Genomic DNA, 22,340 nt, shown 5'->3' with positions numbered 1-22,340 from the left:
GATAAGAGAGCATGAGAACAAAGGATGTGTCTGTTTTTTCATACTAGTTTGTGTTTGCTGTTTGTTTGTTTTGTTTTTGGCACATTTATTTACTGATTTACTCGCGTGGGGCGGCGTCGCCTTACAAAATTCAACGTAACACTGATGCACGAGCAAAGACAATTTATTTTTTACATAATGGGAAGCATTGCACAATGTTGGGGAAACTTGGGGAAGATTTTTTGTGTTTTTTTTAATATTCGATTCACTTTTTTTTGTTACGCAATCCATGGACGACGCCTTCGTATGGTTGTTGAATTTTGTATGCTTTTTTTTTGTTTTGTTGGTATAACTCTAGTATTTTAGCTTTACTCCTTCTTTCGCTTGGAATAAACATTACAAACTACGATAAGTGTTATTATAAAGCATTGTCTGCCCGCTTCGTACTATTTATGTAAAAAAGAAAAAAACTCCAATAAACATTTATAATGTCTTTTGTTCTTCTGAATACAGTTGGGCGTTGCCTTTTGCGCGATTTAAGTTTTTTTTTTGATTGTTTGGAAGTTTCTAAAGAGAATAGTGGTAACAAATAATAAACATCCCATTCTTAATACATTCACGAAATACATTTGCACAATTAAAACAATAGGAAATAAGTTAATGTTATCAAAATTCAGTTGTGACATTCTCAACAAATGAACTCTACTGCTTTGTTTCTGTGTCTGTGTTTACGCTACTAAATTCTAAGTCGTGTACATCATTTTGTTCTACAATCCTCATTACTGGTGGGTATTTTCTTGTTTGCAAAGCTAGGCTAGCTTCTGTTACATTTTGTCTCTTTGGTGCGATCTCCTCGTGCAATCGCCATGTTGATTATGAAAAACCGCCATTTTGTTTGCTCAAGCAGGTGTTAGACTATGACAAACAGACTGTCCTTTTTTCGTGCTTGACAGTTTGCCAAACTCGCAAACTTGTTTGTGACAAATTGGCAAACAACTCAAAATGTATGCTGGCTGACGTTTCTGCAAACAAACAAAGCAGGAAAACTGACAAACTGTCAAAAAGAGCGAGTTTGTTTGTCATAGTATAATACCTGCTTCATTCTTACGCAAAATTGATTTTTTTTTGTCCAAACTTTAGTAGTACGTCCGCACGCTGGTCTTAAAATGAATGAAGAGGGTAAATCTCACTAATCAAGTTGGCATTTCCAATAAGGCTTTCTAGGCCCAGTGAGAAAAAAAATATAATTCAACTCAAAAAGACGAACTCCTCGTCACAGTGTGCTGATGCAAACAAAGATCGAGCATGAGCTGTCACTATGAAATGTTATAACTGTCATCGTGCCTTAAAAACCAGATATAAGTCGCCTGACAAACAACTTTTGCGAGAAAGAGAAAGCAGATTTTGGCAAACAAAATGACTTCTGTGGCACGCAGAGGTTTGATGTGTTTGTAAATTTTCGACTAAAAAGCCTTAGAGTCACAATAATTTTTTAGTACAAAGTTTTGACAGGTTTTCGCTACTCCTTTACGGCAAACTTTTCCTTCACTTCAATGTAAAAAAGTCAAGCGATCTTTAAAGTCGAACATAAAAATTTCAAGCAAAACCATGTATATGGGCCAAACCCGAAATGTAAACAAAAGAACGTATTAAACTACGACAAACAAATAAAAAAACTCGCAAAAAACAAGCTTTTTGACAGTTTGGCAGTTTGCCTGCTTTGTTTGTTTGCCTGCATTTGTTTGCAGAAACGCCAGCCGCTTTGTTTGCGAGTTTGGCAAACTGTAAAACACGATAAAACGAGTTTGTTTGTTTGTTTGTCATAGTCTAATATGTCCTAAACTATCAATCCTGCTCGTTCCTAATGTAAACATCAACTGACGTGAGCAGAATCGGCTGATGCGCGAAGAATTTTGTTTACATTTTGAAGACTCTCCCCGCGAACATCAAACCATACAAAATAGCTGCCGGCTATTATCTCGAATAGATTCGGAAAAAGATCCGGCAGCAATGTGTCCTGATTTGACGTTTAGGGATCCGACAAGTTTGGTAAAAAAAACAATACACTTTTGCTTGAACTGTCAAACAAGTCTAGCCAAACAATGGGCCAGGCTGACATTTCTGCAAACAAATGCAGACACATTGTCAAACTGTCAAAAGTACGAGTTTGCTTGTTTGTTTGTCATAGTCTGATACCTCCTTGAGGGTACCGAAAAGTTTGGTTATGTTTCTGCTTGCAGTGTACTTGTAAACTGACAGCGCGTTGTCCTAGAAAGCCCTATCACTGATTCGGGTGACTCGTAATGTAAACAAAAACCTGTCACGTTTAAGGGCCTCTCTGTAGGATTTGTCAATTCAACATCAGGAAGCGAGCGCACAAAAACTGACTTAAACAGGTCAAAAGAAAAGTAACCTTATGAAAACTAACCACAGCGGTCGAAATCAAATGATGCGTTTGACAGCAGGATAACAATTCGGATATCCAATGATACGATTATTCGAAATTCCGAGAAGAAATTTCTGACATGTTATGCATGGCTATTGCACCGGAAGAGACCACCTATTCCCCACGTCCAACCCCTTCCTAGTAGTAAGTCGGAAAGGGATGATAGTTCGCGGCGGCCGCGGAAGCGTGCTGATTCAGCGGCGGAGAGGTAAGATTCTGCTTCACCGAGTGGTGATGGTAGTTCGACGAGCTGACCTGGTGATGGTGGTGATGATGGTACGCGCCGAAGCCTCGCTGCGGCGAGACGACGTGCCTCGGCGGAGGTGGCGCCGGTCCGGGAGTTTCCGCCAGCAGCCGGTTGTTCTGCTCGAAGATCAGATGGGCAGCCGGGTCGACCAGCAGCCGGTGCTGCTCGCTGGCCAGCAGCCGGTGGTGATCGGGCAGCGGGTCCCGGTTGGAGTGCTGGATCTGCGAGGACAGGAAGGACGGGTGGCGCACGTGGTGGGGCGTGTTGCCGACGATCATGTTGCCTCCGCTGTTGGAGCTCAGGTCGAGGGAAACCATGCGGATCATGTCCGGATGGGGGTGCGAGTAGGGAAGGGCTGGGGATGGTGGAGATGGGACCAGGTAGTTGGAGGTGCGACTCAGGTCGACTGACGCCGGTTGTTCGGACTCGGTGTCCTGCTGTTGCTGCTGCTGCTGGGCGATGTGATCCTGGATCATGTGCTGCATCTGCTGGTGTTGCTGCTGTTGTTGTTGTTGCTGTTGCAGCTGGAACTCCTGGTGCTGCTGTTGGTGCTGGTGTTGCTGGGACTGCTGCTGGTGTTGCTCGCGTTCGCTGAGGATGTCGTAGATATGGTGATGATATCGGTTAAAGTTAAGGTTTGCTCCCGCCGCGGACGGGACCTGGAAGTTGCTGTGTGAATAACTCGACGGAAGACCGGCCCGCGCTGTCATGTCCAGGCCCTGGAAGTCGGAAGTGGTGTCGTTCATGGTGCTACCGGAGCGGAAGTCCGGCAGGTCCACGTTGGATTCCGCGTTGTACTTGAGGCGAAGATCGGTCGACAGGTCGGACCCGATGTTGTTTCGGCCGGTGTCGTACTTGCTGTTGGCGGTGCCGTTGCTGGAAGCCATAAAATCTACCGCACTCGTTTGGTTCGCAATCTTGAGCTTCGCCTCGCTGGCGTTCGCGTTCACTGACAGATTCTCCGCGATCACGATGCTGCTATCCTCGTCGCTGGACAGGTGCTGCATGTGGTGGTTGTTGGCTTTGAGGTTCGCCTCAAAGTTCTCCAACGCAAGCGAGCTGATGGTCTTCTCCTGACGTCTTGCGTAGCTGTTGTTGTTCTCGGTGCCGAAATCGTACCGTGGAAGCGATGGGGTTGACGCTGGAGATATGAGATCATGCTCGGCGTAGATCTGGCGAGAGGTCGTCGAACGTGCTGGTGAGTTGGTTGCCAGTTGCTGCTGTCGCTGCGCTCCGTTCGAGTTCGAGTAGTTGAAGTCGTTCTGCTCTGGCGATAGTTCGCTCCGCACGGACTCCACACTTGGGGTGTGTTTGTGGGATTGTGCGGTTTGGGATTGTTGTTGCTGGTGTTGCTGATCCGAGTAGCCGAGCATCTCACCGTCCGGGTAGTTGGTCAGCTTGTCGCGAGACTTTGGTCGCGATGCTTCCATTTCGTTGCGTTCCTGAATAATGCTGGCATCTTCGGGGGATTGTGATGAGAACTGCGACAGCGAGTTCATCTGCAGTGGGAAGTTGTGCGGCTTCAACATCTTCATGTCGTCGACGGAATTGTTGATGCCGCTGGTGGTGAAGGTGTCCGACTGTAGATTGTTGTCAGTACCGGCGCCTCCCGTGCCACCGTCAATGTCCCCTATGTGAAGGTCGTTGTTTTCGTTGTTGCTGTTGTTCATCTCCGCTTCGTTTATGATGTTGCTGACCGAGTTCAGGGCGGCCTCGACCAACATGCTAGCCGAAGTCGGGATGGTGTTGATGGCGTTTCGGCCTGACACTCCACTGTTGTTGTTGTAAAAGCTTCCGAGTAGCGACTGGTGGTTAAAGTGCGATGGGAAGGTGTGACTCTGGAACGCTGGAAGATCCGGCAGACTACTGTTCAACCCTGCAAAGCTAGACGTATACTGTTGTTCTTGTTGTTGTTGTTGCTGCTGCTGTTGTTGTTGCTGTTGTTGTTGGGATTGTTGTTGATTTTGAACGGCTGAATTTTGCTGGTTCTGATTGTTGGAATCGACCACATCCAGTATGGTAGAGTTGTCATCGTCGTCCTCGTCGTCATCCACCGCTTGAGACTGGGAGTTGCTGTGGCCAACATTGCCGTTCATGATCAGCTTCGTGAGGAAGTCACGGTTGGCCGCTGCTGCCAACATGCTTTCCGAGTTATTCTCGTCCGGAAGATGATCGTTGTCGCTTATCCACTTCTTGCTTCCCTTGCTGATCACCAGCCCCGGATTTCCGCTGTTCATAAATTCCTTGTACTTGTGGTTGGCCGCGAGCGAGCCCAGGTCACCGAAGCCATCCGCGTCCGTCAGCGGCTTCTCGTCTTCATTGTTTGACAGTTTGTAGTGCATCGCACTCGGGTCACTGTGGCTTGATATGTTTGACAGACGAGAGTGCAGCTGACCAAAGTCGTCGTGCTTGTCCTCGTGCAACGGTTGATTCAGGTGACGCTGGATCGCTTCCAGCCGTTCGTCACGCTCTGCGCACTCGTTCGAGTCCAGCTCGTCGTCCAGCTCTTCCTTCCGGACTCCTTCGCCCTCCATGCCGGGGACTCCCCCGGTCATTTTGGTGAAATCTTTAAGATTCCCGTTCAGAATCGACGAAATCTTCGTGGAAAGCAACGACAAGTTGCTGTCATTTTTGCAGATTTCGTTGAACGACTCCAGGATGTTCTTCGTCTTGAGAATGTTGCCGGGCAGTTCCTTCGGTGCGCGCTTCCGCTTCTCTCCCTGGCTCTGACCCTCCTCGCCCGGTTCCAGTTTCCTCCGTTGCCGACGTTGCAGCCCATCTGTAAGGAGATCTTTATCAACAGCGATTACGAATGCTCCGAAGACGGCGGTGGCTGAGGAGAGGCTACTCACCAACCAATCCATTATTCATACCACCAGAATACGCGTCAAATGTGTACGCCACGCTCCGCTCGATCTTCGGCATCTGCTCCTGGGTGTACCCGTGGACCTTCTTGTAGTGGAACTGCAGACACTGCTTGGTCGTGAACGCCGCCGAGCACTCGCCCTCCGCACATCTGGAAACAATTACGACCCATTAACATCCGGAATACTCCTGAACCCCCTCAAACCAACACTCACTTGAACGGTCGCACCCCCGAATGCGTCAGCATGTGGATCTTCAGGTTGCTCCGGTTCTGGAACAGCTTCTGGCAGCGGGGACAGCTCACCACGGCCGAGTTCCGGCTGTGCACCTCCTTCGAGTGACGCTGCAGGGCGGCGCGCGATCCCAGCAGCTTCGAGCACAGCTTGCACTGGAAGTCGCGCAGCACCTCGGCCATGTCGCTGTGCATGCGCTTGATGTGCACCTTCAGCTTCTGCGGCTGGCAGAACTTGCGCCCGCAAAAGTCGCACAGCGGCCGGGCCCGCTGCGGGTTCATGCTGCAGCCGTACGTCCGGTGCATCTCCAGGTAGTTGAGCCGCAGGAAGAACTGCGAAAAATGTAACGATTAGCAAGCCCCTCGTTTCTGCGTGTTGCTTGTTATTGTTTTGACAGGTGCCCGTGCTGTTGTTTGGCAATCAATCAGAAGAATCAAAAACAATCGAAGCAAGCGGGAACACGGGCGCCTCTGTACAGGTCAGCTGCGAAAAGACACCGAATATGTAAACAAAGTGAAATTGTGAACCATCAGTGTAATTCTTTGACCACTCCGCTCACAGATTCGGTGCCCGGTTCGATAAACAACTACCCCGTAAAAGGTTACCTTGGAGCAGAACTGGCACTGGTACGCGCCCTTGCCGTCGTGCATCTTTTCCGCGTGCTTCATGATGTTCTCCTTGCCGAGCACGGCGATGCCGCACACCTTGCAGTGGTACTTCCGGATCGTCAGGCTGAACGCCGGATCGTGAAAGACCGAGCAGTGCGTCCGGTAGAACAGCGGGTGGTCGAACTTGAGGTTGCAGCCGCCGCAGTCTGAAAAAAAATGCACAATTTTAGAACTAATCTTAACAGAAAGGTGCCGAAAGACTCACTGGTCTTCTCCATCTTCTTCTTGCCCCAGGCAGAGTTGGTGTCGTCGCTCCAGTACAGCAGCTCGCTGCCCACCTCCAGGTCGACGCTGGTCACAAACACAATGTCCCCGTTGCGTACCTTCAGCACGCAGTTTTTCTGGTCGCGGTGCCGGGCCGGGCGCAGGTAGCGCAACCAGTTGGCTTGGTTCTTGTTCTCCATGCTCAAGTACGTGGACTTGGTGCCGTTGAACGTTTCGAAGATGTACCGCATCGTGCAGTCGTCCTGGATTTCCGTCTCCTTTACGATCAGCCCGATGGCGGGTCCCAGCTGGGTGTACTTCGGCAGGGGGATCTTGGTGTAGACGCTTAGCCCGTGGTTGATGGTGTTGGTAACGGATGCCGCCGTTGACGGTGGTGGAAGCTGTTGTGCTGCGGGGTTTGAATCGCTCAGCTGTATCGCCAAGGAAGATGCCGAATCGTGCGGGTCGATGTTTAGCGATTGCGTGCTCGTGTTGAGTCCGGCCGCGGCGACGGTACTTAAAGTCGTTGCAAGTGGGGCCAAACGCAGCTCAAACTCCGGTGGAAGTGACGTTTCTGCAAACGATGGCAGAATGTCCAGCTTCTCCTCGTACTGGTTCTCTTCGTTCTCATCGCCCTCGTCATCGTCTTCGTCGTCATTGTAATCGTCCTCGTTCTCGTCGTCCATCTCCTCCGGATTTTCCGGTTTCAACACAATCTTGTGCTTCTTGATAATTTCCTCGTTCTGTTCTAACCATTCATTAAGCTCGATTTTGTTATTGATTACCGCGAGTGGTGAGTTCAGTGGACACGGATCCGTTCCATGCTTGAGTCCACATCCCGTGCAGGCTTTGTTCTTCGTTGTAGGTGCTTTTCTAGGCTTCTTCGGTGGAGGCAACAGCATTCTCTGCTCGTCTACATTGCCGTTCAGTGGATTGTAGTCCTGCTCCTCGTACTCTATACGCAGATCCACAGATCCCGTTTCGCGCTTTACTTTCCTGTGCGCCCCAAGCTTCGGATCGAATGGTGCCTTCCGAATATCCAGCTTCTTAATGTTGATCTTACTGTCGTAACCCTCGTCATCAGACGGACGATCCGAATGCTCCGAAAAGTTGGAAGTCGATGGCATTTCTTCGTTGAACGATCTCCGCTCCAGCTTCTGCTTCTCCTCCAGCTCCGTCTTGATCTTCTCCGCTATACGATAGTCCAGCACTTCCATTTCCGTGTGCAACGAGTCCTCCGAAACCGAACCCATCGTGCTGCTGATCGAGTCCTGCTGAACCTCGTTACCCTGCCCCAAACGCCCCGGCAGTTTCTTAATAATATTCTGCACGATGTACTGCTCCTCGTCCTCATCTCCCCCATCCGTAGCCGCCTCCTCGTCTCGCTGGTCATCCCCGTCCGGTGGACCCGGCGATCGGAGCGGCTGCTGGGACCGTGCTCGACGCCGTCTGAACTCGACCTCCGCCCCGTCCCCGTCTTCTTCGTCTTCATGGAAGTCAAACACGCCACCGTTGTCCTCACCGCCGCCGCCGCCGCCGCCACCACCGGAAGTGCGCAGACTACAGCTGCTGTTGTTGTCGTTGATTATATTTACACTATCTTGGAATTGTACTCTTTTGGTTTTCTTAGCACTAGGTTTGCCGTCGACCTTGGAGCTTGCCAACATGCTTGGAAGAACGTTGTGCAGCGGTTCGTCGTCGCGGTGCAGATCTTCGCCGTTTAATCTGTGGAAGAGAGAAAGTAAGTTTAATCTTTGGGACAGAGAAAAGATAGTAACAATTTAGTTGCTGGCTATTAAGTAAGAGAGTGCCCAGAGTTCATGGAAAATTTGCTATAAATAAATAAATTTAGATGAATTTTCGATGTTATTAGAGGTTACTTAAACTATATACCAGCATAGTTTTAGAAATTTAAATATAGTTTCAAATAATTGTAGAACGAACGAAATGTTAACTGTGGGGAAAAAAGTTGTTTGTGGTTCTTTTTGGTGTCGAGGGCTGTGTTACGCTTCAAACATTTTTTTTTGAAATTTGTATTGTATTGTTACAAGGGGTGGGAGGCGGGCGTTACGTAATAAAATAACGTTCCCTTGAATCGTTTTCTGAACTCGACAGATTGATTGTTATTTTTATATTTATGGTTTGCAACAGACAGAACTTGTTTAATTTACGGTGTTTTTCTTAAAGTTGATTCCAAAAACTTGAGTCGTGGTGTCAATATGGCGCTGCCTTTTCGTTTCACCTTAAAGTATGATCGGTAGAAAGGTTGTTCATCAAGTTTGCTAATTGGGCGGTAAATCTTGGTCATTCAATGAAAAAATAATCCCTATTAAATAAATTTGCATAGATTCCAATCGCTTTTTTGATTGTTTGTTCAAAAAGGGATTTTTTTGGGGGAATAAAGAATGATTGCGAGAATTGTAGTTTATGTAACAAGTTGTTAAACGAAGTGCTGAAAAATACGAGTTTTGCCAAAAGTTCCATAATTTTTTTGGTAGTATTCATTAAAATACTCGTATTTAATTTAAATACTCTTATTTGGGTGATGAAAAGCAGACCATTTCGTCACTTAAGTAGGACAGGTTAAGTAAGTAGTTTTACAAGATCAGTTATCCTTGAATCAAGGGGTAATCAGAAATAGCACATTTTTCCCTGAATTTCAAACATTTTTCTTTAATCTTCTGATTCAACATTTTTACTTCTGCTAATTCATGAACCTCACTTGATATTATCCAGCCAGAAACATTCAAAACCATTTTGAGTACCGTAAACTGGGGTCAATCGGGACACATGGGCCGAATTGGGACAGCAGTTTTATCCATGTTGGAGCACAATATTTTGATTTTTATGGTTGGTTTCGATTAGAACAGACTCAGGCCAACATAATGTGTACGTCCATTTCCAAATTTAAAAGCTTTAAGTGCTCTAAAAACTGCTGTCCCTATTCAGACTGTAGTCCCGATTCACCCCAGATTACGGTACCTTGTTTTGGACACGCTGGAGCTTCAATTTTTGAGTTCTAGCGCAACACCCCCAAACAGGTACTGCGTACTCAATAACGGGGTAAATTATTTGTTTGTAAACTGCTAGCTTATTTTTCAAAGAAAGCTTTGATTTCCTGTTAATTAAACATGCAGAAAAATATTTTGTAGAATCAGCCTGTACGAGGTTTGATTCAACAAATTTTTTGTTGAATATAATCAACGCCAATTTTGCGTTGAAACAAATCTTGATTTTCTCAATTCCACAAAAATCTTTTGTTGTTTTGAAAAAGTTGCTTTGGCGTTTAGCGTTGATTCAACAAAAAACTTGGTTTTCAAATCAACAAAACGTTTTGTTGAATCAAATATGCCTTATTTTTCTGCGTGAAGGGCACAAGCACCTGATGAGAATGCTGCACTAGGGTGGAACCTTTTAGGGTCCCAAACAACCTCCCAAAATTTGGGAGCGATTGGTAAAGCCCACGATTGGCGCAAAGCGAATGAAATTTGTATGGAAATTACTATGGGGAAACATGCATTTTCAAATTTTTGAATTTACAAAATTCATGTTTTATTATTTTATGAAACTAACACTGAGAAGTACAGTCCTGAATGTCCTGAACAACTCTCCCAAAGACAGTATGGTGCTAAATTGCTTCTAACAAAAGTTACAGAGCGTTCAAGAGAGTCATTTCGGAATACTCGGTAGAAATCATACTTTTTGCCAACACTGCCTAATCAAGTGGAAACTTTCGTAAACTTTAATATATTTGAGGAGTTGGGTTTCAATTTAACTAAATAATGCCTTCTGAACAATTCTTCATATCGATTTTACGTAAGGCTCATCAAAATATAAGAAAAATCGTGTTTATTATGTATTTCATGGTTCCTTCAGCAATGTTGGCAGAAAATGCGAGTTTCACTGATTATTTCAATACACTACTTTTGAAAACTCTGTATCTTTTTTGTGACGCACTTTAGCACCATACTGAGTTTTTCAGGGCATTCAGGACTATACTTTTACGGTGTTAGTTTCATAAAATAATAAAACATGAATTTTGCAAATTCAAAAATGTGAAAATGCATATTTCCCCATAGTAATTTCCATACAATTTTAATGCGCTTTGCGCCAATCGTGGGCTTAACCAATAGCTCCTAAATTCTGGGAAGATATTTGGGACCCTTAAAGCGACCAAAACAATGTGTTGCTGATTGGATTTTCATCATTTTAAATTTTTCCGTATAACTAGATTCCACCCTTATGCTGCACTTGTTAAATATTTTGTCTACATGCTGTCGAAACAAAAGTTTCGAGTCACGTATGAGACCTAAGTAGACAACTTCCTTTGCCCAGGGTATCGAAACATCATTCATTTTTATCAAAACATCATCCTTTGGGGCAAATCTGGCCGATTTGGAAAGAGGAAAAATGATGGTTTGAGTTTTGGCTGCATTTATGCGAATTTTCCAGTCGCCAAAGTATTCGGAAAGAACGTCAAGACCCTTCTGAAGACGGCCAACTAAATATCTGGTTATTTTACCCTTATAAATAACGGCAGTGTCATCAGCAAAAAGTGACAACACACCATTACCAGGAAGAGTAGGCAAATCAGATGTAAAAATATTGTACAGAAGTGGGCCAAGAATACTTCCTCGGGGAACCCAAGCATCAATGTTGTTTTAATCAAATTTGAATTGTTGATTGCCTGTAAAATTAAAAAAAATGTATTTTTTCAATATTTCAATAGCCATTTTGGTCGCCATCTGGGATTTGAAAATTCTAAACCACTTTAGTGTAGTTTAAGGGTCATACTAAAGCTCAACAGTAAAAAATATGACAGCGAAAAACAAATGTTTTTTTTTGTGATTCGATTATCCTAAGTAAAATTATGCCAAGGCCTTCGGCAGTGTTGCGATTTTGAGCGCTCATCCGCTTATAGCTCACATTTGCTCGTGCTCATGTTTGCTCATGTATTTTATGAGCGAAAATGCTCATTGTTCGCGCTCGTGCTCATTTTTGCTCATTGAGCAAAATGAGCGGTATTTTCTTACCTGTAACGGGTAAACTTTTCTAAACATTTTTTTTCAGTAGAGCTTTGTGGTTGTTTTATTAATGGAGGCTGTAATAGGCTAGTCCTTATAATATTTAATGAAGAAATTTTTCATAATTTTGGTTTTGAAGTTAGTTTTGAAGTCAGAGGATCTGTACACAGTAAAACAAATCATGGTAATATTTGATCTGGGAATGGGAAGGGGTTTCTTTGAGCAGAAAAATGCGTAATTTTACCCGGGCAGACGGTAATAACAAAATTAATAATATTTCAATAACAAATCCTGTTAAAATAACAAAAAGTGTTATTATTTTATCCTGAAGTTCAACTTCAAGAAGAAAAAATAATAACAGTTTCTGATAAAATAAAAAAATTTGGTATTGAAGTGACATTATATTGAAAATGTTTAATAACACGCTAATAAGAGGAAATGTTATACATTTCAAAAACTCTCCTAATAACAAAATTTGTTATTCGAACGGTATACTGACATAGAAATTAAATTTCCATAAATCGCACAAATGGAAAAGTTTCTATGTGTCCATAACACAATCTGTTATTATTTTTTCTTTTGTTAAATATGTTTAGATCTTTGGAATAATTTTGTCTAATTTCGTCGGGGTCATTATTTCGGCCATGAAATGGGTTCCTTAAGCTAAAATTATTCTAAAAAGTTGAAATTTTGGAAGCTGATTTTTTTAATTATTTGATATACCCCCTACGGGACTTTGCTAAAATTGGCTAGAACTATGGGATAATTTTGACCAATTTCGTCGGGGTCATTATTTTGGTCATGAAATGGGGTCCTTAAGCTAAAATTATTCTAAAAAGTTGAAATTTTGAAAGTTGATTTTTTTTAATTATTTGATATACCCCCTAAGGTATTTTACTAAAATTGGCTAGAACTATGAAATAATTTTGACCTATTTTATCGGGGTCATTTATTTCACCATGAAATGAGGTTTCAAGCTAAAATTAATCCGATAAAATTAACTTTTGAGAGTTCATTTTTTTTAATTTTGTTATATTCCCTAACGGAATTGATTTATTTATTGAGAATTATTGAAGCGTGAATAACAACAACTGTTATTATTTTTACAGAGCCAGGAAGTCGGAGCTGACGTTGAAGTTCGAGCTGGAGTGAGACCTCGGAGACTGCATCGGATTCAGCAAATTCTCAGCAACTTTTACTTGGAGTCGGAATCGGTGAAGTCGGGTATTTTTGGAGAGCTGAAGTCGTCGTTGGCGTCATATCCTGCACACAGAGTCGGAGTTGTCTTCAAAGTATGGATTCAAAGTCGCTTGGAGGTACCCGACTCTGCAGCCCTGACTAGTACAGAGGAGTTATGGCAACTGCCGGTTTATTTGCAAACTACAAATAAACCAAAACAATTACTTTTTTTTTGTTATGGAGACATACCAGTTCAATAACATTTTTTGTTATTATGCTGCTCCATTTCTCCGCACAAAATAACTAATCTTGTTATTCCTTCATGATTCCTTCTGTGTTATTGGTTTGTTATTGCAATAGCCACATAATAACAGTTTAAGTTATTCTTCGAACAAATCTTTGTTATTGATTTTTGTTATTTTAACAACTAATCCGATCATCCCAATAACATATTTCGATCTTCTCACAATATCAAAAACTGACCTTCCCAAGTTATTTCCGTCTACTCGGGATAGCTTTAAAATGTGTAAATTTACCATGTTTGTGGTATAATGCCACTTTTTCAGTCTAAATTGAGGTAAAATTACAACATTAAAGAGGTAATATTCAACCTTCCAAAATTACACTTTCCAAATTTACACTATTTTTTACTGAGTAGAAATAATCCGATTAATAGAAATAAAGTTGACAAAAGAGAAACACGTGAATGTGAACTATTTAATAGGGCTGAAAATTATCTTTCAAAGAACACAAAAATGTTTTCTTGGTAAAACGTTACGTCATGTTTTTAATTCCTGGGCACTTCATCTGGTTTAATCAATTATTTTTAAATAATTTTGCATAATAAATGTCAAATTTGTGCCTTGGATGAATTTCACATCAACTGTCTTATTGATATGCTGTTGACAGCTTCTTTAAAACCAAAAAATCCGTTCCTTGAAAGTTTACTTAAATTTGAAAGTTAAATGAGCAAAAAAGAGTGTCTGAAATTCTATGCAAATTAAGATACTATAATTGCAAATCAGCCATTTTTTATTGATCGGGATTTTAATTAAAACTAGTTTTCTCAATTATCAAACTGTTAAAAAATTAATCATTTGACAACATTAGATAAGTTCATGTCTCTTTTTCGCGATGAAATCTTCAAAAGTGGCAATTCAATTGGCCTGTGCCAGATTCATCAACAAAACGTAAAATCTACCTACTTTACTGATGAGCGCTCATTGAGCGCGAGCGCATGCGATGAGCATGAGCGAGCACGAGCTACCTGTTAAGTCCTCATGCTCATGAATGAGCGAGCACGGCTTCTGGCTCGCTCGCTCATTCGCAACCCTGGAGGCCGTAGCCCAGTTTAAAAGCAGACAAACGTCAAAAAACCAAAACAAACCGAAATGACCGAGGGGTTCATGGATGCAAAAATCATGATCAATAAATAAAAAAAACATTTTTTCAAATTTTTATTCAATTTCAAGTCACAACTTAAGAAATATGAAAAGTAAGCTTTGCAAATGAATTTGATTAACTTTTATTTTTATATTTCATCAGGAAAATATTATGCACTGGTTCGTTAAGCCCAGTTAGCGAGCAGCATTCGGTGACTGGGCTACGTTCTCAGTCCAGTTACCGAACGATCTCTGTATATTAAATATAGAATGACTTTGACAATCCGGTTTGTAAATACAGACCCCAATACTCTTCAAGGATAATTCCCTCATCATTTACTTTTCGAGTGGAATATATGTTCCGATATTTTTTGTGAATTGACAAAGTTTGACCCTTTTCCAAATTTGATTTATAAAAATGATTTTTGAAATATCAAGTATGCATCAGATTAATTTGAAAAGTTTCATGAAGTCATGAAACAAGAGATCGGTTGACCACTCTGACTCAAGTAGCAAAACTATTGGTCACTCGCACCGCAAAGTGCGTATTATTTCTCAATTTTCCATCCATCAAGCACACAAAAAACAGGGTGCGTCTCGACGAAAGGAAGAAAAAAACATAACGCATTCGGCAAAACATTACCCCGCACAACCACACACCAAGCGAAAATACCCGCTAACTCACCCGTTCCCCGCCGCCCGCGCCACCTTCCGCTTCCGCTCGTCCAGCTCGGCCAGCCGGAGCAGAAAGGACACAAACTCGACGTCGTTCTTGAACTGCAGCAGGTTCCGCAGCGTGTCCCACTTTTCGGCGTTCTTCGTTCCGATGTAGATGTTTTTGCTAAAGTGCTGGTGGCGGTACTTTTTGACGCGATCCGGGTTGGAAGTGGTCCCACCGGAACCGGACCCATATCCGGACGCGCCTCGGTCTTTGGTGGGGGTCGTTGGAGGGGTCGCGTTGGGGTTGACCTTGGGCAACAGGGTGGGAGGAGGAGCTGGGAGGGAGGACGGCCCATCGGACAGGTTGCCACTTCCGGTGGCCACGAGGGAGGGCGTCGTCGTCAGCCGGGCACTGCTGGCCATGCTGACCGAGCTGTCGGTGTCGCTGCAGTTGCCATTGGTCGGGGTTGGACCGTTGGTGGTAGGCGGAAGCGTTCCGGGTTCGATTTTGCCGAGCCTGGCGCACAGGGCGTCCACTTCCGGTTTTTCGTCAATGTCCGTGTTGGGTTCGCTGTTGTTGTTGCTCTGCACACTGGCTGGGATCTCCGACTCCGTGTCGCTATCGAGCGCCTTTGCCATCGTATCCTGCATTCCGTCGACCTTTTCTTTCTATCCCTTCTTTTCCTTATCTCCTCTTATCGTTATCCCTCGAGAAATCCTTCACTTCTACTCCATTTTTGTGCGTTTGAAAAGTGGCGAAAACAACCTGGCACTTTTCCTTCACTTCCCGCGGGTGGCGTCGCGTTTTCCGGACGACGTCGTCTTCCCGTTCCGACCGAGTTCCATGGCGTAATTTCACTCTCACTCACTTTCACATTGCAATCAAATAAAATGTCTAACTTTTATCAACCTTCCCTCCCCCACCCTCGCTGAAGCTGCTGGAGGCTGAATGCCAGCCCCGCGACGACGATGATGGCGAATGTGTGGGGATTTTTGGGCGCAGAAAATTTTCCTACACCAGAGCTCTGGTCCGCCGTCGCTCGCAGCAAATCCAATTCCAGATCAATTTTCCGCAGCGCGTTTTCCACCGCTCGACCGCCCGGATCACGGCCAAACTTGTCCCCGTCCGGTTCGGGTGCACCCGGGTGCTGTTTTGGAAAACTTTTCAACCATTAAAGTTAAACTTTTCCCTGGTAAAAATCGCAACTTTAAAACGCGCACCCTAAAAACTCGTCCGGAGGAGGAAACTTTTCATCTTTAAGGCCTGTGACTCTTTTTTCCAGCCTTTTTTGCTCTCACCCACTACTACTGTGTGTGCGTGTGTGGCGAGGCAGAGGGAAATTCAGAGAGAGAGAGCGCGCCGCGAGAGAGGGATAGAGATTTTCCGGGAGAGCGAGAGTGACTGTAAAGGACTCGGCAGGACATGCAATAGGATAACGGTGCAGGGTGTCTGCTATAATGGTTATTATTCTTGGAAAGAATAAATCTGGAGTTTTTTTGAAAAGGACCAATAAACCAATTTTTCAGTTTTTGCTTTTTGGGTGTTTTTGAAACCGCCTTGAGTCAGCGGTATTAAAAAACACCCAAAAAGCAAAAACTGAAAATTTGGTTTATTGGACCTTTTCAAAAAAAACTCCAGAAACATAGATAACATTTTATTGTATGCTTAAAATAGTCATAATGAGCAGAGCGTCGAGTTTTTTTTAAATGGTTTGAAATAAATTTAGTTAATTCTTAACATGATGAAACATATTGCTTTACCCCGAGGTGGCCACCCCGCTTCGCTTCGCTAGGAGACGGCGATTTTAGTGGATTGCAGACTGGATTTCGCCATGTGATGTGATGATTGTCTTAGCCCAAGTTGCCTAGGAATTGAAAATTGGGAACAGAACCAACTCCACCTGAACCAGATTCTCACCACCATGACAGCCGTCCATTGCCGGCCGCTCCCATCTCCACCGTGCACCAGGGAAAAGGATAGGGGAATTGGAAGACGGGAACTGTTGATGCTTCATACAGTATCCTGAGGTAAGTTTCGCTTGGAGTTGGACGGTTTTTGCAAAGGTGAATGGTCCAAGGAGCTACCCTAGGCGAGTGTGAACGACCATTTGCAATGTTGTTCGAATTTTTAGTGTGTTGTAATTTCTAAAGGGGAAGCATTCTATTCTTCTCATCTGTAATTGGATGAATTCTCTAAGTCGTCCAGGCTATTTTTAACGAGAAAACTGTGAAAAACTCGGGAATTTGACTTATGGCGCAATTCCCACTAACTTGGACTTCGCACTAAATTATTGCTACCGATCGCACTAGTGCAACTTGTCTAACTGCCTTGGGAAATTCTAAATTTCCTTAAAAATGATCAAAGCGAGCCGATGTTGCTCGTTTGTTTTTCAGCTGTCAATCGCAATTTTAAAGTGCGAATGTCCAGTTTGGTGGAAACTGCGACTGGAAATGTAAATAAACAACTACTGGTTGCCTAGTTTTTTCCAATTCTTGTTGTCAAAAGTGCGAGAGAATAGTGCGGGCCAAATCCAAGTTACAGTGAAAGGTTCAATACAAACTGGGAAAATATTTATGTTAATTTTAAGTTCTCTAAACATGGCATAAAAAATTCCTTTTTCGTCGATGAATATATTTTTCTAAATATTTTAAATGAATAATTCGGAAAAACTTAGTTGACATTGTGTAATAGACCCAAGTCTCTAAGCTTAGATTTTTTTTCTGTCGTGTATCTCATGATATTTTTTTTCTATAAAACAATGTCAGTTTTTCATCATATTTGAGTAGGTCAACAGTTAGAATCAGATTTCATAAATTTGTAAATTCAGATTTCATAAATTTGGAGTTCAATTAACACAATAAACTGTTGAATTGATTTCGATATTTTATAGAATGTATTTCGATATTAATTTACTCAAAAAGTAACGGTAAAACTTTTGTGGATTAAAAAAAGAGTTTTTTTTCTTGTAAATAAGGCAATTGCAAATATTTTTGAAAATTTTAAATTGGTCTGAAATATCAGGGGGGCAAAACAATTTTTTTTTAAAACTTCAAAAATTTTAAGAAATAGAAGTCTAACCAGCTGAAAACAATTTGAAATGCATTTTTCTGCGATAAAAATCATATTTACCATGTCTGGGATTGATCAAAAATATTTTCAATTTTTGTAGAATTCCAATGTACAGCACTGCAATTTTTTTTCTGGCGAAAAAAATTGCTTCAATACTTGGTTATTTTGAAAACTAATGATTGCAAAACAACTGCATTTTAAAACACTTTTTTCATTCGAATTTTAATATGATGGTTTGTAATTTATTTTTTTATATTTTTTTATATTATTGGCCTTTCCCCTCCCCCTCCTTCCCCTCCCTGGACTTTGCCCAGAGCCGAGGGACATAAACTTCAAAAAACATTTGCAACGGCCTAAGTGTTTTTATTATTTTTTTTAGAATCAAATTGCAACAAAAAAAAAGTTTTTTTATAGAATAATAATATTGATTGTTGATAAATCCTGATTCCTCAAATTTGATCACATTTTTTAAATTTTCTGATATATTTTGATATTTCAAAATAGTTGTTCATGAGCATTCAACAATAAAAAAAACTATCAAATCGTTTTGAGCATTCAACATGATTTCATAGTCAAAAATAAAACATTGGTCAAATTTGTTGTCTTTCGGCCTTTTTTCAATTTTATAGTACAGTCATCCCACATATTCGGAACACCCACAAATTTGGAACACTTTTGTGATAATTTGTCAAAAGCATGCCAAATGCATCTTTTCTGTGTACCCTACTATTTTTAGGACCTTTATTTGGACATTCTTTTGCTATTTCATTAATATAAGTAGTACTTTTAAGGGTGCCTACAGAGTGGACGCTACAAGCGATGCTACAAGCGACGCGACTAATTTGACAGGCGAAGCGACTACGCGCGACAACGCGCGACTAGATTTTCGTCCCAGAGTGAAAGCGACTAAAAGCGACTCCAAACAATGCGAATGTATTGAGTAAACAAACAAACCCGGTTCAGTTTCAATAAACTTCAGGATGGATTCTGACGAAGAGTTCTTTGCGTCGGATGCGGTGAAGAAAATGTTAATCGAGCCAGGAAAACGATTCGGGATTCACCCAATAAACAGGGAACGCGAGCAGCATGGGGAATTCCACCACCTCTACCCCCAGCTGCAAGCAGATCCGGCAAAATTTCGGCAGTATTTGAGAATGTCGGAAAATACTTTCAATTACATATTGGAACAAGTGGAACCGCTCCTGATGAAGGATTGGAGTAATTTTATAAAATCACCAATAACCCCCAGAGAACGCCTTTTTATAACATTACGGTAAGTACATTTTTTATATCTTATTTGTGGATCAACATTAGAAAAGGGCCCATCAGAACTATTTTACAGTGAACTCTCTGGCTGTCGATCTTCTCGATATCAATATTGCTCCAGCTGTCAATAACTTTTTCAGTCCCTTCAAGAAGATTGCTTTGATTTTTCGTTCTATAATTTGATAACTCCCTCTCTCGACGGTCCCTTCAATATCGACAACGAGAGAGTCCACTGTAGTAAATTCCAAGATAACAGATACCATTTAAGGGGTAACATAACTTGCAGGGTGCCCGCTCAAGTCGGGAATTCGCCAAAATCCGCAAAAAATCGGAAATTTAAATCTCAAGAATCTATTTATCAAACAAACAAACCAAATATTTTTTTCCAAAGTCCACTTTTTTTGTGAAATGGGTAAGTTTCTATATATTGAGCTAGATTTTCAGTTTTTGGAAAACTTAAATATCGAATAAAATCCAATCGCAGTTCGTTCTGAATGAAAAAATTTAAAAACTTTATTACGTGTTGTAACAGAACAGTTCTCTCGGATTTCGGTCATTCGATTTTTTGAAAAAAAAATTTAAAAAAATCATAACTCGGTCAAAGATGTTTTGCTCAACCTCGAAATTTCTGAAAAGTTGGCATTTCATGTCCTCTAAAACATATCCAAAAAAAAAAAGTGTTGCAAATCAAGTTTTAGAAACCAATAAAACTCATGCTTAGTAATGTTTTATGAATGGTCTGCTAACTTTTTTTGTGAAAATATCAGTTAAATTCAGGTGTTCCACAATTGTGGGAGGCACAATAACATCCCACAATTATGGAATAGGCAATTTGGAAGCAGCGTTTTGCTGCTCTGAATAAAATAGTCTCGAAATGCAGTTTTTTGTTTTAGGGCCCTAAGGGTGCCTACAGAGTGGACGCTGCAAGCGACGCTACAAGCGACGCGACTAATTTGACAGGCGAAGCGACTACGCGCGACTCATTTGCGGCCAGCAGAAATCGCTCGCCTATTCAGAGTAGAAGCGATTTTTCGCTGCGCTACAAGCGACGAACAAGCAACTGTCAAATTGGTCGCGCGACCGACCTGTGCAAACCGAGGTCAGTCGCTTGCAAATCAAGCGATTTAAATTGATTCTGATGTTTTGTTCAGCTTTTCACTATTCAAAATTTCGAACAAAATGAGCAGAAGAATTGTTTAATGCAATAAATAAAGTACATTTAATGAAAAAATTGCAAAATGGTTCGAAATAAATTTTAAATTGTAAATAAAAAATAAAAAAAAATCAAAATTCTTCATATTGGAAGGGCATCTCAGAAAGGGTCCACCGAAATAATTTGGTGGCCATTGGCCACTCCGGAACCGGTTCTGAATGTCCTCCGGGGAACCACCGAAGTGGCCAATATCTGATAAGAGCAAAACCGGTCAATATTGGTATCGAAATTCTTCATTTTGGAAGGACATCTTAAAAATGGTCCACCAAAATAAACTCCGGAACCGGTTCTAAATGTCCTCCGGGGAACCACCGATGTGGCCAATATCTGATCAGAAGAAAACTAGTCAATGTTGGTATCAAAATTCTTCATATTGGAAGGGCATCTCAAAAAGGGTCCACCGAAATAATTTGGTGGCCACTGGCCACTCCGGAACCGGTTCTGAATGTCCTCCGGGGAACCACCGAAGTGGCCAATATCTGATAAGAGCAAAACCGGTCAATATTGGTATCGAAATTCTTCATTTTGGAAGGACATCTCGGAAATGGTCCATGGCGTTCATAAGGAAAATGTACTTGGATGACAATCAACCATTTGAATTTTAATAAAATGGAGTTGCAGAACTTAAATTTGTTCAAAATAACAAAATACAAAAAAAAAAAAACAAAACAAAAATTTGATACGATTATCGGAAGTCCACATAGAACCCCAAAGTCCCATAGAAACCTTCGGATAATCGAGGCTGGACTGCAAAACTTTGTCAAAGAAATCGTATCGATCAGAACACTTTTCAGTAAGCGTCTTTTGAATTTGTATTTTGAAAACATTTTTGTATGGACATTGGACACAATGCAAAATCTTGATTCATTGGTAAAATGTAGGACTAATATGGTAATGTAGTAAGCAATTCAGGTGAAGCCGTCACTAATTCTCAGGAAAACAGATCATCATCGAGATCATCATTCTAAAATTCTATAGAATTTTAAAACCTGAAATTTTAAAAATCTAAACATTTGAAATTCTTAAATTCTTAAATTCTTAAATTCTTAAATTCTTAAATTCTTAAATTCTTAAATTCTTAAATTCTTAAATTCTTAAATTCTTAAATTCTTAAATTCTTAAATTCTTAAATTCTTAAATTCTTAAATTCTTAAATTCTTAAATTCTTAAATTCTTAAATTCTTAAATTCTTAAATTCTTAAATTCTTAAATTCTTAAATTCTTAAATTCTTAAATTCTTAAATTCTTAAATTCTTAAATTCTTAAATTCTTAAATTCTTAAATTCTTAAATTCTTAAATTCTTAAATTCTTAAATTCTTAAATTCTTAAATTCTTAAATTCTTAAATTCTTAAATTCTTAAATTCTTAAATTCTTAAATTCTTAAATTCTTAAATTCTTAAATTTAAATTCTTAAATTCTTAAATTCTTAAATTCTTAAATTCTTAAATTTAAATTCTTAAATTCTTAAATTCTTAAATTCTTAAATTCTTAAATTCTTAAATTCTTAAATTCTTAAATTTAAATTCTTAAATTCTTAAATTCTTAAATTCTTAAATTCTTAAATTCTTAAATTCTTAAATTCTTAAATTCTTAAATTCTTAAATTCTTAAATTCTTAAATTCTTAAATTCTTAAATTCTTAAATTCTTAAATTCTTAAATTCTTAAATTCTTAAATTCTTAAATTCTTAAATTCTTAAATTCTTAAATTCTTAAATTCTTAAATTCTTAAATTCTTAAATTCTTAAATTTAAATTCTTAAATTCTTAAATTCTTAAATTCTTAAATTCTTAAATTCTTAAATTCTTAAATTCTTAAATTCTTAAATTCTTAAATTCTTAAATTCTTAAATTCTTAAATTCTTAAATTCTTAAATTCTTAAATTCTTAAATTCTTAAATTCTT

The 22,340-nt window shown here is 40.9% G+C and overlaps 1 protein-coding gene across 5 annotated transcripts in view; it reads right to left on the bottom strand.

Annotated features, from left to right (window-relative positions):
* Positions 1-1,742: 1,742 nt before the first annotated feature.
* Positions 1,743-22,340, bottom strand: part of LOC6050629 — a 40,224-nt gene continuing 19,626 nt past the window's right edge. The window contains exons 1-6 of one of the 5 annotated variants that reach the window (XM_038252615.1): positions 14,913-16,171; positions 6,644-8,367; positions 6,376-6,584; positions 5,753-6,102; positions 5,525-5,688; positions 1,743-5,463 (exon numbers count right to left, since the gene is read on the bottom strand). In XM_038252615.1, the coding sequence (XP_038108543.1) occupies positions 2,564-5,463; positions 5,525-5,688; positions 5,753-6,102; positions 6,376-6,584; positions 6,644-8,367; positions 14,913-15,538 (5,973 nt within the window). In that variant the 5' untranslated portion in view covers positions 15,539-16,171 and the 3' untranslated portion in view covers positions 1,743-2,563. Of the gene's footprint in view, positions 5,464-5,524; positions 5,689-5,752; positions 6,103-6,375; positions 6,585-6,643; positions 8,368-14,912; positions 16,172-22,340 lie in introns of those variants that run through there. The other 4 variants (XM_038252619.1, XM_038252625.1, XM_038252621.1 and 1 more) reach the window with 4 other exon arrangements.

The sequence above is a fragment of the Culex quinquefasciatus genome, chromosome 1 (genome assembly GCF_015732765.1).
Source record: "Culex quinquefasciatus strain JHB chromosome 1, VPISU_Cqui_1.0_pri_paternal, whole genome shotgun sequence".
NCBI classification, from domain to species: Eukaryota; Metazoa; Arthropoda; class Insecta; order Diptera; family Culicidae; genus Culex; species Culex quinquefasciatus.
This window is presented reverse-complemented; position numbering and strand designations above follow the sequence as displayed.